Below are 19,362 nucleotides of genomic sequence, written 5' to 3' on the forward strand. Positions count from 1 at the left end.
ATCCAGGTCCTGCACAAGGGATGTAATGTGCAAGAGGCTGTACAAACACAGAACAAAGAAAATACCTCTCTCCTTATGCATTTACAGTGTACATGTAAATCATCAGGTGACAGACAGATGGATACAGAGATGGATACATATAGGGAGTAGGGTAAATCCTGTTTTAGAATGTGGTAAATACTATCCAGACTACATAATGATTTATTTTATTTTATTTTATTTTATTTTATTTTATTTTATTTTATTTTATTTTATTTTATTTTATTTTATTTTATTTTATTTTATTTTATTTTATTTATTTTATTTTATTTTATTTTATTTTGTCAGGAGGAGGGGGCTTATGGCAAAATAAAGTTTAAGAAGGGGCTGGCACTGGACAGAATTCCCCATACCACAGCTGGTTGGCACAGCCTTTGTCAGAGATGGTAATGGACAGTGATGAACTATCCCAGACACTACCCAGAGTAGAAGTGAGAATAAGCTTCCTTCCCTTGGTCGCTTGGGAGGGACATTGCATCTGTTGACATCCTCTGTCCATCAGCGTTAACGAAGGGAGCAGGAGGGCCTCTGGGAACTGGGTCAGCAGCAGCTCCATCGCAGTGCAACTTAATTAAGCAAGAGAAAACGAGCGGGAGGGAAGGAGCCCCTCGTGGCCAGCAGGGAAAGCAGCTGTGTTTGAACAAGCAGGTAAAGCAGCTTTTCCACCTGCCCTGGTGAGCTGCTGCTTGATGTTCCCTGTAGGTTGGAAGACACAATTTCCACTGCCAAGGACAGCCCTGCAAGCTGTTCTGCTGCTGAACGTTCCTTATAACATGGGCTAGCTGCAGTTCCTTTCTATAAAGCAGACTCTCTTGGCTCCAGTATTCCTCATAGGGCAAACAGTCCCACTTTTAGAATCGGCAATTCTTTTGCAACAGACCTCTTGCTGGGCTGCCATGGTCCAGGGCTTGGGCCATGCTTTCCCTGGCTTCTTTAACATTATTATCTTTGGAGCATGTCAGGGGAAAAAAGACCCAAACCTTAAAAAAAATCCCCTACGATTATGTCAAACCATGAGGAAGAACTTTTGCTTTCAGACCAGGAATGTGAGATAAGCAACGAGGTTTTCTCCCAAAAGCTTTAGGGTGGGGGATGTATTGAATGGAAACCCCGTGAGATATCTGGACCCAGATCTGATTTTCCTAATAGCACAAGAACAGTTAAAATTGCAGTCTTAATATGAGAACATTGCTTTCTAAAACTAATTTTTATTCAGTCAGTTTTGTGTGTCTCAGAATAATATGGTTGTATTCCTCCTACCCCAGCTTGGAGCATGGCAGCATCAGTGCTGGAAACAGAAACACCTGGGAAGTGTTCTCTATTACCTTCGGTTAATTGTGCAAAAGCTGTACAGTCCTCTGTTTGTGTTGACTAATGAGTTGAGTAATGCAGTCTCCTTTTGAATGTTCTTCCTGTTCTAGATCAAGAATGAGACATACATTGATTAAATGACTTTTGTTCACATAGTGAGTGACTCATTGGCAGAGGCAGGAATTAACATCTGGTATCTTTAAATTTCTCCGTAGACCCTATGGCCTCTAATTTTTAGTGCTCTTCTCTTTCCTCTCATGGCTTTTTTTGTCTCTTACCCACTGTAGGATTTGTTACGTCTATGATTTCCAAGGAGGTGATATCTGACCACTGCCAAGAAAATGAGACATCATTTCCTTGATACAGGTATCTAGGAACATACAAAGAAGCTGAAGTTCCTTTTATTCCTTATCTTTTTGGAAGATTTTACCATGTTATGCCTGGTTTGGTATGATGCCAGGTCTCCTCTGTTCCCATACCTCCAGCACTGCGCATGATGAAGGTGTTAGCCTGTCCAGCAGTATTCGTGTTTTTATTTATTTATTTTTTTTTCTAGAAGCATCTTTTCTGCAATCTCCCTGAAGTGGGAACACTCTGCCCATACCCACCGTTAGTACAGTAGCATAATGAATCGCAAAAATTCAGTGGGTGGGTTTTATAAACCCCAGTACACTATTCAGCAAGGTGTAACATCTGTTGTGATCAATTTTAAAGCAAGTCTGTTTGATAAGAAGTTACAGTAAAGCCTTTAGCGTCCCACTGAATAGCTAAATAATTCACAGGAGTGGCTCTAATCACTAAGCTTCTTGCATTTGAAAGTAAGCAGAAAATTCAGAGGAGCTCTGTAGAGAGGCACTGTAGCCAGCTGGGTCGCTTTCTTACAAGCTGCTGTACTGTAGTGGGAGAGGAGTAGTTTCAGGTTTTTAATGCCTCCTGAGATATGCTGGAGTCAAATCTGGGGGGAAGAAAATAAATAATAATAATAAAAAAAGTCTCTTTTGGTTGGTTTTGCTGACACTCCTCACGACAATTCGGCTGGCAGAAGCGATCCCCTTCAAAACCCCGCAGCACCTTCGTGGAGCTGCCCCGAAGGCGGGGGAGCCTCCGGGCTCCGGCAGGAACACCGAGAGCCGCCCGAGGGCTCTGGAAGCCGGCTCTGAACCCACGGCCCCAGGCCAGGAGCCGCGCCCCGGCCCCGGGGCACCCCGCGGGAGGCCGGGCGGGCCCTGCCCGGTGCCTTCCCCTCACAGCGGCGGGGCCGGGGCGCGGGGGAGGCGGGCCGGCTCCTTCCCCCCGCAGCAGCCGGGGAGTAACGAAAGCAACCGGGGCCGGGCAGAGCCGTCCCTCGGTCCCTTCAGGCCGTGCCGGGCCGCCATGCCGGGCCGTGCCGCCGCGCTGGTCCTGGCGCTGCTGGCCCTGCCCCGCCGCGCCGCCGCCGGCTGTGCCGCCCTGGGGCTGTGCTGCCCCGGCCGAGACCCGTCCTGCGTGGGCACCGGCTGGCGGCCCGACGGCTCCTACGGGCCCTGCTACTGCGACCAGGCGTGCGAGCACACCCTCGACTGCTGCCACGACTATGCCCGGGCCTGCCCAGGTGAGTGTGGCTCCCGGTGCCCCGCTGCCCGTCCTCTTTCAAGGTGTCTCGCACCGGGCACGGCTCAGGTACGGGTGTGGGGATGGTGACAGGGGATGTGGGGTGGCCGAACCGGGGAGCTTTGCTCCACACCAAGGCTTGGAGGTGCCCAGGTGCCATGGGCTGGGGGTGTCAGAATGGGTGTGGGAATGGTGGAAGGGACGGGCGTGCCTGCCTTGGCGAGCTGGAGTGGGAGCAGAGCCCCAAAATAACCCCGAAGAGAGAAGTTCGCTCTGCTGTTCCGAGTGGTGAAGGGGAGCTTAAATGACTTGACGGGTTTACACATGTGAAATGGGACGTTTCCCAACTCAGAAGTCCCCTGTCCCAGTGCCTTTGGGGGCTGCTGATGATGGATGGGATCAAACCCACTGCTCCTGCTGATCCGTGCAGCCCTGCAGAGCCCATGCTGCTGAGCCTTTGTAAATGTCTGCTGGTAAGGTACAGGTGTGTATTAGGGAGATCAGTTATTTTAGTGAGCGGTGCAATCCCATATCCCTTCCCCACAAATAGCATCCTTGAGGAGACTTATCCCCCCACATAATGGCTTTTTTTATTTTCCAGCCTGCATAGCTGTGCCTTTTTGCACGGTTTTGCTTCAGGCTGATGTTCCTGTGATTCAGTTGCCTTTTTCCTTTCAAAAGAGAGCTGGAAGGCAGGTAGGAAATATCCCGAAGCTGAAAGGAAATAAGATCATCCTGATGCACTTTAGACGAACTGTGAACAGACCACCACCAACCCGCGGGCACAGCTGGCCCCAGGCTGTCACAGCAGTGCCCCGGCCCTGCTGGCTGTTCTCCTCAGCTCCCGCTGCTTTCGGCAGTCCGCCGGGATAGCTGGCATCAGTAGGAACCCCTCACGCCCCCCGTTCGTGTTACAGCAGGGTGCTAAGAGAAATGTGTTTGCAGGTGCTTACACCTCATGAGGAAATGGCAAAGGGCAATCACGGCTCCAGTCCCGTGGTGTCCAGGGTGTCGCACGGTGCTCGGCGGTGCCGTCCTGTGGCATGCCGGCGGTACGACAGCATCCTGCCGGCTCGGATGGGTCCTGGAGGACTGGCTCTGTGCATGGCATGATACCGCTGCCCTGCTGCCTGTGGTCCCTCTGTGCTGCATGGAAGGGACCCAACTCTGCTTTGACTTCTGTCTTTGTAGCCTGGCCTTTCTTCTGTAGTTTTCTTTTTGTCCAATCGCTACAGAGCTACTTTATCAAACTAAATTTAAAGCAAAATATGAAGGCAAAGACATTAATATCTGAGGCCAAATGAAACTGAAGAGAGCAGAAGATTCAAAATAAATGTGATGCACAAAAGGATTTTAATGTGCAGCATACAAGCTGATGCACAGGCTTTTCTTGTGGTACATTGCTGCAAATATGAAATGTCTCAGATAATTGATAAATCTTTGAATAGGTTTAAAAACTGTTTGTGGTGCCTTTGGACAAAAAAGAAGAGCATTTGAAAAATCTTCCTAAAGTTTCTGAAGACATGAGGGAAGAAGGGATGTAATCAAAACAGTGACATCCCAGCTTCTCTGCGCCTGTGTGCTCCTGTTACTGTTTCAGCCAGGCAAGGAAGATTGAATTGTGAGGCACAGTTAATTACAAAAGGCATGTGAGGCTCTGTTCCCAATGATACCTGTCAGGAGTTCCTGAGCAGGAGGGCTAGCCAGGCACAATTACAGTGGAGGCCAGCCAGTGTCCTGCCGGGAGAAAGAGAGATGCCAGAGCAGCCAAGGCTGGAATACTGGTGGCCTTCTGCCTTCTGCTAAGTCAGGTCAGATGGTGTGGTTCACAGACAAAGAGTGGACACAGAAGCAGTGAAATGTTTCGGCAGTTGTGTGCCAGGTAGTCTTCCTATGCTGTGATAATAAATGTACGGCTTAGCATCACAGAATTCTTTCTCAGGAGTGCTACAGGGACAGTGAAGCTAGACAGTGCTCCTTGATATCCCCCTGCTCTCCCTTTGCCAGCGGAAGGCTCGCTGCATTCACTTGGTCCTCATAAGAGTTTTGTGCTCATTCCAAATTTTGTTTGCTAGTTGAAAGCGCCACCCAAGAAGATGAAAGGCTCAGGGAGGACAGGAATTGCACTTCTGCTGCCTAAATATTTGCAAAAGCAGTAGTTACTGGAGTCAGTGGAAAATGTGAATACACGCATGCTAAACCCACCTATGGTACCCTGTGTGGCTGTATTAGACCTACCACATCAGCAACAATGACCTGGGAGTAACGATACAAATTTCCTTTTCTTTTTTCTTTTTCCTGCCAAGGTGTTTGCTTAAAATCTAAAATGCTTCTGTGGATAATACCAAGAAAAGGTACAGTTCTTTGTCCAGTCACTTAGGCTATGAAGGAATAGGCAGAATGTGATCAGAAGTGAGCTGAGTGAATAGTCCTGATGGTGGCATATCTGAGCAAGGCATGAGTTCCTTAAGTTGTATTTCTTATGTAGATCCAAAGGATGTAGAATTTTTTGACTGGGCTTACCTGCAAGTGTTTTTTTCCTGGATGTGTTGTTTTTGATGTATAGGTTGTGTTGGTTAAGTACAATTGATGTAGTATATCATGAGCTATTGTACCAGGTTGCCGTTGAGAGAGGCCAGCAGGTGAATGCTATTGTGCTCTCAAGTGCTTCCTCTGTTATTTTGGATAGTTCTCTCCAGATGTGCAGTCCTATGAAGCTCAACTATGGGCATGCTCATGGGGAAGAGATCACAAAAGGGGATATGCGACATAGGGAATGATATTGGTGTGTTTTAGAGTGAATGAAGGGGATATTAAATGCTAAGGGGAGACGTTTCTGCAGCTGCTTGTAAGCCGAAGCTTTGGACTTTGGCACCAAAAATACTGTGTGAGAACAGGTAGGGATGCTCAAGGACATGAAGATTTTTGATGCATTACTTACTAAAGATTCCCAAAACTTAAAGTCATGGATAAATGTCTTGAAATTGGTACCAACATGTACAAGTTGGAAGCTATTGTATTGTATTTCACTTCTAGAACTCTGCCATCAACTCCAGCCAGCCATGCAGAGGTTCATACTCCATGGCTGGTTGTCATTTTCTGTGTGACAGTTCATTCAGTGCAGGTACCAGTTTGCATTGGAAGCTTGCAGCAGCGTAGCTAGAGGGAGGTGAGTGGCCCCATGTAGTTTGGACTGGGTTGGTTGGCTGGAACTTCTGGCCAGATGACTCCTGGGAACCGAGCTACTGGGAAGTGCCTGGCACAACTTTGGGACAATTGTGAAAAAAGGAAGGTTGTACAGAGCTGTGTCAATAAGTGTCTTTTCTGGAGAAGGAGCATTGCTTGCCTCATTTCTGTAACATTTTACACTCCTGTTTCTTACTCTTCTTCCAGTTATGCCCTGTGTTGTATCTCAGTGGAGTGTCTGGAGTGGCTGTGCAGAGCCTTGCAAGACAACATACCGTGTTCGGAGGAGGCATGTCATCCAGGAGCCCAGGAATGGAGGAGAGGTGTGCCCTCCTCTGGAGGAGAGGGCTGGCTGCGTGGAGTACTGGACTCAGCAAGGAACAGAGTGCAAACAGTACCTGAGTAAGTCCGCTGAAAGTGTAAGTGTCTTGGTAATAGGGGTAGGACTCTTGTTTACGCCAGCAGACTTGGTCTTTATTGTATTTGAAAAGAGCTGTTTTGAGACACCAGCAGATTTGCTCTGGGCCTGTCTGGTGTAACTGAGAACTGAGCTCTTCACGCAGGGGTTTAGAGATATCCTTCCTGGGACAATATTTAAAAATAGCACCTGCCGTTTGCTGTGGTCTGGTGTGTTTCAAAAGTGAAATATTACAGACCTATTGTGTTCTCACTTATACAGCTGTAAATCTCTGGCACTTTCGATAGAGTTGGTAGATTAATGCTAGTTTAAAACTTCTGGAAGTGAGTGTTGAGCACTTTTTTTTTTTCTTGTAATGAATGAGTCATCTGTAAAAAGTCATGAAGGAGCAATACCCATCAAAGGCAAGGTATGACTTCTCTGCACTGGAACAGAGTGCATGCAGAGTAAACCTCCTGCTGCTTTGTGGAGAAATACCTGATTTGAGTTTGTCCTGGTTAACTTTTTATGACATACATTTGCTGATTTTTAGAAGAACTGCTCATTATTTTTGTTACTGTTATTTTTGGGTCAAAATCTGTCCAGTCTGGATTCTAGTTACAACTGGCTTTTCCAATCCTCTTGAGAGTTGGCATTAAGTGAATATTGCCTCCCGCTCTGTCTTTTGGGAGTGCCTTACTCCACTTCAGAGATGCAAAGGTTTGCTTTACTCAGGCAAAAATATAGTAGCTATACAGATTCTCTTCTCAATGAAATGATTGGTGGTCACTGATAATATGAAAATACAAAGTTATATTTGTTTTTCTCTCCTGCCAAAAATAAAACCATATGAGATTAAAGGTCCATCTTCACTGTTTTGCAGACATTGACAGCCTCAGTGTGCTGTTATCACTTACTCTGTGTATTTTTTCTCTTTGATATATGCAGTCCCCGCGTTAATAACAACAGGAGGGTTTGGAAAAGCGAGGAAAAAAAGAGCTGCAGATGATGGCAATGAAAGAGTGGGGTAAGTTGGAGATTCAGCACAGTGACACAGTCATATTCTACCTTGAACATCTCTCTGGTAGCAGTTCAGGGCCCAGCATCGTGCTGATAAGAACCATCAGGACAAGAGCACTTCATTAGAGCAGGGTGCTGCTCTCCCCTGAGCAACAGCAATATCTGCAATGGATCTTAAAGTTGTTGGACTGCCTTGATGTAAGGCCAGTACAAGGCTGAAATTCAGATCTTAAACAGTAGTGATGCCATGAGCTGAGATCGGGTGATCAGTAGACCAAAGACCAGTCACTTCAGCTCTTCTCAGTGTCCAGTTGGAGCGCTCAGTGCTTGTCTTCATGGCAGGATGTCTGGCAAGGAGCTCTTGAAAGTTTTGTGGCTGTCATGAGTTAGACTGCTTCCTGAAAAGATTCCTAACCACAGACCACATTTAATATTTATACATGCATCTTTACTATAAGCATGTGTGGTATACTGCACAGTTAAGAAGCAGTGGACTTAGCTAGGACGAATAGTCAAATAAGATGGACTGGTGGCCCCTCTATAAGAATTAATGCTGTCAGACTGTGGGTGCTGGCGTGTGATGTGTCTGCTCAGCAATCCTGACAGATGAAACTTCTGTGCTACTTCTTTAACCAGTGTTAAGTCCAGCATGTCTCTCTTCCTTAAGAGACTCACTGACTGGAAAACTTGTAACACCAGCCTTACAGGAGCCTTGGTCCATACTAGTTTCTATGAGAGAGAACAGTGTGTTCCTGATCCAGGGTTTATTTTCTATCTATGTATATCATTGAGATCCAGTCTTTAACTGTATAATGGAGACAGGCGTCATGGAATAGAAATATGTTATGGCTATTGTTGGCTTCTGAGGGTTAATGCTGAGCCCCCAGAAGTGTTGCTGAGAGGTGCTGACCTGAGGGATAATGCCTTGGTATCAGAAGTGGAAACAGGTGCTGTTTGCACTGTTCTGTGTAAATGGAATAAATTCTAAGGGGACAAAATCTGCTATTTTGAGAAACTCTTCCTCCTCCTATTTCAGCTCCTTTTGGATGTAATGCTGCCCGTTTTCTTCTGTAGTACAGTTGCACAGCACAGGTACAGACAGGATTGTGCAGAAAACTGTCTGTTGCCTTTTACCCACTGAGACACAGCTGCCTCTGTGTGTGCTGAACTGCCTCCAGACTGATGCCCCAAACACAGAGGGCTGGCATTGACCTTCCCAGTCCTCTTCTTTCCCAGTTGGGGTCGTTAGTTGCAGCAACAGTGCTGATACGAAAGGTTATCTTTCATCCTATCAGCCCTCTTGAACAGCTTTGCAGTGTGGTTGTTCTCCACAGAACTGTATTGTAGTCTCTGATGGTTTACTTGTTTCTTGTGGAGAGCTGCAATTCCCGTGAATGGCTCGTAGAGTTTCCCAGAACTGTGCTTACAGCATGAAGTAGCCAAATACTTGTTAGTTTATTTCCCCACATGCTGTTGCACATGTAAGCATTTCCATAGTGTGTGGTTGTGTCCACTCCCCTCACTTAAGTATCTGAAGGAAAGAGCATCTGTTGACCCTGAGCCTCCCTTGCATAGTTTGTTGAGTCTTCTTCCTGTAGAATTTGGAAATGTCAGCACAGGTCTACTGCATGCATTTGTTCCTGCTCCCTTTCAGATAAGGCATGGAAGCATGCAGCTTGCACAGTTCACTTGAAGGTGTTTGGAAATCCCCATGATAACTGATATACAACCAGTCTAGACCAGAACCCAATTCTTTGCTGTGTTTGTAGACAGTTACTGAACTTCCTTGGTTTTCCCCTTCAAACAAGGCCAGTTCTTTTCAGCTTTTCTGCCTGGTTTGGTTAGTAGCAGAAGCACAGAGCAGTCTGAGCAGAGCAGAAGTGCCATGTCAGTTTGGTAGTCTTTGTAACGAGACACGACAACCTCACTGTCTCTTAGGAGGGAGATCATTGCAAGGAAAACCTTTACGGACCAAATCTTAGCTCCCATCACAAATCACTCTACAAAATTCATTGTAAGTCATTGAGATGATGGAGAAGCATGGCTGAGCAAATGAATACCAGGCATGGAATCAGAAGATCTGGCCCTATTGGTTTTTGGCTTTAGTCAAATGCTTGACCTATTTGCATCTCCTTTGTAAAAGAGGTGTTGGTAATACCTGTTATTATTTGATATGTGAGTTGAAAGCATCACAGAGTAGCTTTACTCCCCATTTAAGCTTGTCAGAATACAGGTACTTCACGTGTTCTGTTTTTCATAGCCTTGGGTGATGGATTTTGTTTGTTTCTAATTAGTGATCTGTAGTCACTGAATTTCATCTTGCTCTTATAGTCCCGCAGAAGGCGCTAACCTAGTTGGTTATTTTGCTTGCAGATACTGTGTCGAATTCCAGATTGTGGCCATCACGCCGGCCTGCTTGCACAGTCACCACTCGTACACTCACTGGATGCAGTATCTCAGGGAGGGCCACACTGTCTGCGTGGAGTGTCAGCACCCAGCTTTAGACTCCAAGAGTCTACATTGCTACGGGGATGGCAGCGGAAGCATAAAGTAAGAGTTTTGGATTCTTTTTTCATGTTGGATTTTTTGTTTTAGTTCCTTGATCTGCTTGTCCCAGTTTCATAATGCGCTACACTCAGCTCGCTGAAGCGCTGTACATATATTAAGTGGTGATCCTTGTTGCATACCATGAGTTACACTGGAAATGCTCTAATTACTTTCTTGCAGAGATGAAATATCCTGGTGAAGGTAGTGGCAGAGATAGGTCTAGAGCGTGGGAGTCCCTGCACTTAGTCTGCTAAATCTCACTGACTTTTAAGTGGAACAGTTGTGTGGGGTTTTTTTGCTGGTGTTTTAAAGACACTTCAACCATACCTCCAAAGTTAACGATTCTGTCAGATGTCAAATAAAACAAATTGTTAAGCACTGGGGATTTTTTTTTTCCCTACAAGTGACCATTTATGTATATTCCTGGCAAGTGGTAGCTGGCTTAGGGACTTCGGGTAAGTGCTGGCACCTGAGGTTGGATGGAAATACTGTTAACTCCTTGCACTTTCAGCATCCTTTCCCTGGAAAGTTGAAAATGCTTTGGGGTGATTGATGGAGACCACCCTACTTGTACAGGTTGGGTAGACTCTAGTGAAGATGGAGGATGAAGGGAATGGCTTGAAGCTGTGAAATACTTCTGTGGCAGAGCCAGCAACAGAGGAGTCCTGGCTCCCAAACCTCTGCTGTAGTCATTGGAGGCACAGCTTGTGCATTGCTTTTATCCTGATACTCTCGGAATTTAACCCTTTGGTTGCTTTATTAAAGGCATCCTATGAAACTGCAAAACAGCCTTGGCTGGGAAAGTCATTGTCTGTCAGTGGTGGAGAGGAATATTTTAAAAACATGTATAAAGGTTGAAATAACCATGATTGTTTGGCTTAGGAACTCTAAACTAGGTTTATTAGGCTTTAAGCACACAAAGTATTGCACTAGCAAGACGGCCAATACTGGTCCTTTTATCAGGGTTTGTCTCAGGCTTTTAGTAAGAGGAAATCATGTAAGGTTCTTTTCCTTCCTTGCCTCAGCCTGTTATGTACAAAGGTTTCAAAAGGCTTTTATATAAAGAGGAAAAAATCTTACTGGTGTGGCAAGGAAAAACTCTTTCTTGTGTTCAATATGTAAATAATTTTAAAAGCTTACAATAATGTTATTTTACAAAAACATTGGAGCCAGACAGGAACATCAGATTAAGCAAAATAAAAAGTATATTCAGAAATTGGTTTCCTCACAGGACTGCATAAAAAGGAAGAGGGCATTTTCATTTGCCTAGCTATTGGGTGAACAACACTGTGTGTGGAATAGAAGCGCAAATTAAATATGATTGTGTCCCTCAGGAATGATGATCTGATTCATCTCCAGCCTTCAGCCTGCCAACATGGGTAGTCATAAAGGAATTGGAGCGGATGGTGACTGGTTCACTGACTTCAGTGAACTAGGACTCGGCCCGTGTCTCAGCAGCGAGTTTGAATCCACTGGAACTGAGCAGAACCTAGGAATTGTTCCCAGAGACTTGCTGTAGGTCTGGAAGATAAATTGGTGGGTCCGTTTCATATCAGGCATGTGAGAACCAGCAAGGAAAACAACTTTTAACACAGTAAGCTTTCACCCCTCCAGTGTTACTGCCTATAATATCAAATGAAGTCATGCCTGTGGCATTTTTCTGGGCAGGTATGAGCTCTCTGCATGTGCCAAGCTGAAGTACCATGTGTGTTCACTTGAGTTCATTACCAGGGTAGCAATGTAGGCTTGCAGCGCTGGGCCTGGGCTGGCCTGAGCAAAGCTCTTATCTGCAGGACGATGGAGACACACTTTATGTCTCCTTGAACTGGCAGTGCTGGGCAGCTTTGGCAGAGATGAGCAGGCAAATGGCTGGTGGAACATGAATGATGTCTGGCCTGCAGCTTCCTCCTGTGTGTGTGTGAGAAAGTTTCCCTTACGTTTCACATGGATTTGTAGATGACCCCCACACGTCCACTAGAGAACCTTCATGGCGTGACCTGGTGCTCAACACTGTGACCTGACAGTGGTGGATCAAGTTGATTCTTGTCTAGGGCTGGATACATTGCTTGATTTGTGTGATATCAACATCCTGAATATTTAATACAGCTATTCTTTATATTAACAGAGCTAACTATAATTAGAGTTTCCAGAAATAATACACCTTTTTTCAACCAGGTTACGTGGAGGAAAGGACTCTTGGTGGGGATAACCGTTGAGTAGGGTGAGGGAAATGTCTGTGAAAAGGCTTCTGCCTTCTGTCAGTCAGTGGATGTATCTGAGCGTGCAGTGTTGGAATGGAGCAGTGCTGTGAGAAGAACGTGTGGCGAGCTGTTCAGGCTGGGATTTGCTGGCCAGATGTGGAGAGCATAAATGTGATGCTTAGAAAGAACAGTGGAAGAAGATGGGAAGGCAACTGCTGCCCTGAGATAAAGGATGGTGGGAGGCCAAAGCTAATGCCAGAGCCTAGGATGCAGCCTGGGTGAGTACACCCAGATCCGCTCATGAGTCTGGCTGCATACTCAGCTCACTCTCATTTTGAATTTTCACCTGTGTAACCCTGCCAGACACCCTGCTGGGGAGCTGTGGGTGGTTTGCTGGTGACCTTAGAGCAGTGGTTACACCAGCTGCCCTGTGCCATCGTGCTGCCCTGGGTCTGCCTGGCTGAGGCTGTGCGGGGAAGCATGCACAGCTGCTGCTCCGTCACACCCACGCCGTGCCTGTGCTTTGCTTTTCTCGCACTGTCAGTTCGGCAGCTTGTGCCAGCATTAAGCTCCCTGAGATATTGTTCCAAGAGTGACTCTCAGGAAGGAAAACATCTGACAGAGTTTAAAATAAACTCAGCAATGCTGGTATATTTTGATGAGTATTTCCTAATTATCGTCTAATGTCTAAGTGGAGTCTGGCTTATAAATGCGTCAAGTTGGAGATGCTTGTTATCTGTGCCTTCCACCTGTCTCCCACTCTGTAGAAGATGCTAGTTCATTTTAACCCCTGTTGTGAAATGTGTGCAAGCTCAGGAGGTTTCCCAAAATATTTGATTTATTTCCAGGTCTCTGTGGCCATCAGGGATAATTCAATTGCTTGGATTGGCTTCCTCCTTCTAGAAGGTTAAGAGATAAACAATGCAGAGCATTGAGCCAGGAAATTGATCTGTTAATTTTGGATCATCTTCTGAAAGATCTACAAATAAAGCACAATGCAGCAAACTTGACATCTGTGAAACTGTTACTCAGCCTGTGTCTAGAAGGATCGGCTGCTCTTCATCATCTGGAGCAAGCTGTAGCGGTTGTAGCACATAAATGTCCAGACTGCAGTAGTTTATGCCTATGCTCATGGCGGGGCGGGAAAGAAAGAGAATGGATGGACTTGATTTATAGCAAAGTCAGCATTTGCCTTCCCCACCAGCAAGGCTGGAGTTGGCAAGTTTAGCTTATGTGTTTAAGGAGTAAAGCCTTTTAAAGGTAAAGCTGCAGCCCAAGTTTTGAAGGGGATGGGATTGATCTGTGCAGCCTGCTTTATCTGGGATCTTAATCCTCCCTGTGTAGATTCTGGTATTTTGAGATGACCTGAAGCCAGAAGAAAAATACAGTGAGTCTTCTTCCAACCATGTGTGATGCATAAAACCCTGCTCTGGAGCATGACATCTCATTAAACTAAGGGCAGAGTTATCTTCATGGAGCTAGAGCACTAATTCCAGTTTCCACGGAACTATAAAACAAGCAGAAGTTAGGGATCTGTTGGACTGTTCTGCTGACAGCCCTCTGCACAGGGCAAGAGGGTATCTGGAGATCGTGATATCTGTGCTTCTCCAAAGGACAGGTCTGAGACGCACTGATGTGAGGAACTCCCTTAAGCTAGTAAATGATGATTTCTGGAAAGGAACACACTGCATGTCTTGTTTCTTGTACTCCAGCTGCTTGTGGAGATGGGTTTTATAAGTCTCCTGTTCAAGCCCAGGTATATATGCTCATGAGGGAGTATCTGTATCAAAGCCTGTGCTGCTACTGCCTGCAGTGATCCTTTGCTATAGCAGATTTTTAGTTTCTGTGGCTCTTTGGCCAGCATTTCTTCTGCAGCCACTGATTGTGAAAAACAGCCTATAGATCTGCTTGGTTGTTTTAATAGGATATCTGTCTGTTCAGTTCTGGTCAATGAATTGATGGACTGCCTGAGGGAACAGCGTTGTGGGTTTTTTTGTTTGTTTGTTTTTCATCTTCTTAAGAGACCTGTCAGTAGCCTTGTTCCAACAAAGGAAGGTCTGGTACCTCTAGCCAGCTGCAATCAAGAAGCCGTGTTAGCATGCAGCTCTTAGCAAGGTAGAATAACTTTAGCAGATGGTCCACTGACGTGGTTGTACAGAGAGAGATGCTCACGTCCCTGCACCTGCTCACATGGAAGTGTGCTGTGGGTTATGTGTGCTGGGTACTCAGCATCTCAGTGGCCTTGGATGGCAACAGAGCTCCGTCTGCTGAGGGGGAGCACAGAAAGGGAAACACACAGAGATTTTGCCCACCATGCAGCCTGTCAAGTGTTTCAGTACAGGAGCTACGAGGATGTGGGAGCATTTCGTGAGTTGTTGCATGCAACGATGAACACCTTAGAAGGAAGGTTTCTGTGAATCATTTTGGACTTAGCGTCTGCAGTATGTGCTGCTCTGGCTTCTTTCAGTCCAGTGTTCCTGTGAGGACTGCTTCACACTATTGTAATCCTATGGGGATCACTGCCTGCTGCCACTTCACAGCAGCAGAAAGGGAGAATTGGGTCTATGGAGTGAAAACTGATGTTAGGAAACTGAACGGGACTGACTCAGTGATTTAAGCCCTGCTTGTACAAGTGACTTCCTGCAGCAGCAGTGCAGCGCGGTGACTTTCTCCCTCTTATGCTTGTGTTTCAGGAATCAGCTGTTGCACTGGCAAGCAGTAGGGAACCCTCAATGCAGGGGAACCTGGAAGAGAATTCGCCAGCTGGACACTTGCTCCTGTCCTTCTGTTCACAGCTTCTTGTTCATCTAACCCCTGACAGTCTCAGCAAGCAAGTGGTGTGACAGTTGTCTGGCACAAACACGGAGCAGCAAGAATAATCACAGCCAAAACAATGACTTCTCCATGTCAGAGGCTATGCTGCTTACGTTCAAGAGGTTGCTGTCTGCACTGGGTCATCTCTGTCTGTGTGTACTCCTCAATTTCCAAAGAAATCAGGCTGGCAGTGAAGTGCCAGCCTCTTTCTGTATATCCAGAATATCTGTATATCTGTATATCTTTCTGTGTAGCCTCTTCTGCCTGACAGAGGTCTTTCTGACCCTGCTGTCTTTAAAATTAACCCTCCCCATCCTCACATAAGAAAGCAGACAAAAAAGTCCACATAAACCCAAGTTTAATGATTGTTTTCTAAAGTCCTACTAAAAAAATTCAACAGCAGAATGATTTAACTCAAGTGCCTTCTTTTCATGGCAATAGTATTTCTTCATGGATGCCAGTGCTTATATATCTTTCCCTTTTGTTTGCCTCCCTCCACCTGCCCCCGGTCTCATCATTTCATATTGATCCTCCTTCCATATTGATCCTCACTCTTACAGAGGGCTGATCTTGTGCTGCTGAGATAATGGAAAAACTTAGAAATGAGCCTGTTCAAATCTGTGAGAATAGAAGGTACCAGGGATAAATGGGTCCTTGACTTCAGGTTTCAAGGAGCATCTTGGAGTTACCCCAAAATGCTGTGCTGTTCTGGAACTCATCCCAATAGCAAGTTATCCCAGGTGTACCTGGAGGGGTCGGCTGTAGCCTTGTATTTTTAACTGGAAAATATTTGAAATATTTTCTTTATAGTCTGATGATTTATGTTCACACTTTTCTATAAATGGAAATAAAAGAGACTGAAGATGTTCTCCCAGTGTGAGATTGATTAACCTGTGTAGTGCCATCTCTTTAGTTTCTGACCCTACTTAATTTGTTCCAGCCAATTTTGCTGTCCACTCCTGTGCTCCAGCAGGTAAGAGAAGTCGCTGCTGTCCAGTTCCATAACCATTGAGGATTTGCAGAAGGAAGTTGAGCACCATGACCTACCAGTATGCAGAAGAGGATATATTTCTTTTAATGTACACATAACTTTGAATCTCCTTAAAAGAATTATAACCTGAAGGCCAGGCACAGAAAAGGCTTGTGGCAGAGCGCTGCAGTGGCAAACATCTAGGTGATTACATTCATCAAAACCCAGCTGAGTGGCTGGAGGTGGGTTCAGAAGAAAGTTTTGATGCTCAAGTCCATCTGTAGTCTAGGCCTGTTCTTTGGGTCTTGAAACCCACCTAGAGTCTATGTTGGCTTTTGTGAAAAGCTTACAGGGCACTGAGGATAAGTGCTTCAGACGGATAGATAGATGTGTAGTATGGTGCTGAGAGGCCTAAAAGCTCTTGATGCCTCCTGAGCAGTGCAGTAGGGATTCTAGAACAAGGCTTCGCTTCTTATTGTGTGTTACAAGTTGTCTGTGTGAATTTAATGACTCACGGTGGGGTGATCTCATCCCAGAGTAACTGGATTAACAAAAAAAAGCTTGTGCTTCACTGTCTGACATAATCTGCCTTTGTGGCCTGCTCAGGAAAACTCACTGGCTTGTGAACAGAGGGACGTGATCCGCTGAGGAATGGCTTATGAATAAATAGAGTGCACCATTTTTTTGCAACGAGGAATGTCTATCAAGCTGGAAGTCATGTTCTTTTTCTTGCCAGAGATACATAATCACAGTAGCATTTAGTCACTGGAAGGCTTTCTTTATCCTGCAGAAACCCTGTATTGGGCCACAAGAACCTAAGGAGGCAGCTGCTCATTTCAGCAGCAGAATGAAGCCTGCTATTGGAAACATTTTTCACTTTCAAAATCAACTCAACTTTTGACAACATGAACCCCTTCTCATATCACATGCTTTCAGAACTGAGTACTGAATCACTAAAGGATGTAATTTCTGTTTAGTAAGGCTTAAAAAATCAGTCTTCCAAATGTAGTGTTCATCCTGGTGCCCCTCTCCTATAATAACAGAACCAACCAGGTGGGAAGAGTCTGTACTGGACAATACATGATATTGTCAAGTGGGAGAAGCATTTATTATAATCAATGAAATTATGTGGTACCTTAAAGCACCTTAATTGCAATCCCTTTCTTCTATTGAGTACTTAAGCGATACCGTATTATATTTGTGTATAAGACTTTTGTCATAACACTTGCTGCCAAATGTTTAGTATTGACATTAAACCATTTGGTTGTGGATCTTTTAGGAAATGGTGATTGGCATCTGCCACATGTAAATGGTATGAAACAGCCTCCTTGACCCCAACCCTTGCTGAAATTGAAGAGTATGCTCCTGCTTCAGTGTCTTGAGAATAAGTGAGCTATAAAAGGTTTTTCCTTCCTTCCTTCCTTCCTTCCTTCCTTCCTTCCTTCCTTCCTTCCTTCCTTCCTTCCTTCCTTCCTTCCTTCCTTCCTTCCTTCCTTCCTTCCTTCCTGTAATGCTTTGTTCTATACCAGCAGAAGCTGTAGGAAACTCTAGCTGGTTTCAGTATAAATTTGACATGTAAAAAGTTTGCAGACTCAGTCTCTTAAGAGAGTGGAGCAAGGTATGGAGAGTTGAGAATTTTGAGGATAGACTGCTCAGAAGTAATGTTCTGGGTCAGATTGCTACAGGATCTGATCTCGATTATATTTTTTAAGGTTCAGAGTTGGTTTGCTAAAATGCATTTTAAGTTGACTGAAGTTGCTTTGAATTCATGCATTTTGCTGATTTGTCTCCACAGATGGACACAGAGAAAAGAGAGGGATTTAGAATGCTAAAATGTTTTATATTTCCTAAGTGAAATGTATTGATTTCTGATTTTGGATCTTTATTTCTGTGTTGAAACAATCTGAGTGAAAATAATTAATTCATCCCCCCTTCATTATTTTCAAGTTATCGTTTCAGGAAAAATACTGGAGGAAAAAAATAATTTTGAATTGACCACCCATTTTATTCTTAAATCAAAGGTGAATTATTTGGACAACTGGACTCATATGTGGCTAAGTCTGAAATATCTGAAAGCTGTTCCTACCATTATGAAGAGAATCAATAGTGTTTTTTTTTGTATGCTGCTTGTGAGACACCAACGACACTACGTCAGTAAGCATAAAATCATCTGTTGCTATGGTCAGTGACTTGTTGGTCAGGGCTTCCCTTGCTATCGCCTAATCCCTGAGAGCTGGGTAAAGGAGGACCTAACAAGAGCCAGTGATGGTGGCATGGTGGAACTTCCAGTCTTCTGCTTCTGTCACTGTAGCCTAGACATGCAGGCGCATGAAAGAATTAGCCCCTGAGAGACCCTTGTAGCAGCTCTATTTCTACCTCACTTGGTGAAACAAGACATTGCAGATGTCTCAGTGCATCAGCACATCCTAAAAAAGGCAGTGCAGTGTGCTGGCTTCCCCTCCACACCTCAGGTAACAGCAAACAAATTCTATTACTGAGTTCCTGGGGGAAGAAAGGAAAGATGCAAGTGTGTGTGAGAGAGAGTAAGAGTAAGCCTTTTAAGTAGAAGGTAATGAAGCTATCAGGTCACTTTCCAGGCAAGTGAAAATTAGTTCATGGTGTAGACAAATACTGAGCACTGCCTGGTTCCCTCTAGGGACTTTATCACCATCCATCATTATAATCTCTGTAATTTCTACAGCCTGGGTTTTGGGAAAGATAAGACTAATGGAAACCCAAGGCAAAATACTCCTGAAAATGGCTTTGTACAGCAAACCAGAAAGGCAGCCTCGCACAGTGAGGCTGTTCCCCAAGGATTACAGCTGTTCCCATGACAACGCCAAAAACCTCTCACCAGCAGGCACCAGCAGGAGAACATCACCCATGGCAAGTACATGAAGCCAGGAGCTCAGTCTTCATCTCTCAAATCATCCTGCTGGACACCGTGGGTTAGGATCTGCCAGTTGTGCATGTGCAGCTCACCTTTCTGGCTCCAGCCTGGCTTCGGATGAAAGGAAGAGCAAACAAATTCCAAGCACCAGTGAGCTGCATTTCTGTAAAAGTAAAATTAACCTCTACTAATGTTGCTAGAGGTCCCTCTGCTCTCCAGCTGAGGGATTTCAATTTTAATGATGAAAAAACAAGCAAAAAATCCCGGACATTTTACAAATCGTTTAAGAAGACCTTTGAAGAAGCCACCTGATTTGACTCATTTGCAGGGAAATCTCTCATTGTCTTGGGATGGAGATAGAGGGACGCCCTGGGAGAATTCTGCTTTTCTTCACCCT

The 19,362-nt window shown here is 45.1% G+C and overlaps 1 protein-coding gene across 1 annotated transcript; it reads left to right on the top strand.

Annotated features, from left to right (window-relative positions):
• Positions 1-2,523: 2,523 nt before the first annotated feature.
• LOC309884552 (somatomedin-B and thrombospondin type-1 domain-containing protein-like) lies at positions 2,524-15,967 on the top strand. Its single transcript, XM_082773636.1, has 5 exons — positions 2,524-2,941; positions 6,334-6,528; positions 7,472-7,550; positions 9,917-10,093; positions 14,985-15,967. The coding sequence occupies exons 1-5, from the start codon at positions 2,725-2,727 to the stop codon at positions 15,100-15,102; spliced, it is 786 nt and encodes a 261-aa protein (XP_082629762.1). The 5' UTR covers positions 2,524-2,724; the 3' UTR covers positions 15,103-15,967.
• Positions 15,968-19,362: the final 3,395 nt, after the last annotated feature.

The sequence above is a fragment of the Aythya marila genome (assembly GCF_965140915.1).
Source record: "Aythya marila genome assembly, chromosome: 16".
NCBI lineage: Eukaryota > Metazoa > Chordata > Aves > Anseriformes > Anatidae > Aythya > Aythya marila.

What these genes read in the sequence shown, in the direction of transcription:
- LOC309884552 (XM_082773636.1), top strand. Translation starts at nt 2,725, where the DNA reads ATGCCGGGCCGTGCCGCCGCGCTGGTCCTGGCGCTGCTGGCCCTGCCC. An exon ending in CTATGCCCGGGCCTGCCCAG is followed by an intron (nt 2,942 to 6,333) that starts GTGAGTGTGGCT and finishes CTCTTCTTCCAG; the next exon opens with TTATGCCCTGTGTTGTATCT. An exon ending in AGAGTGCAAACAGTACCTGA is followed by an intron (nt 6,529 to 7,471) that starts GTAAGTCCGCTG and finishes TGATATATGCAG; the next exon opens with TCCCCGCGTTAATAACAACA.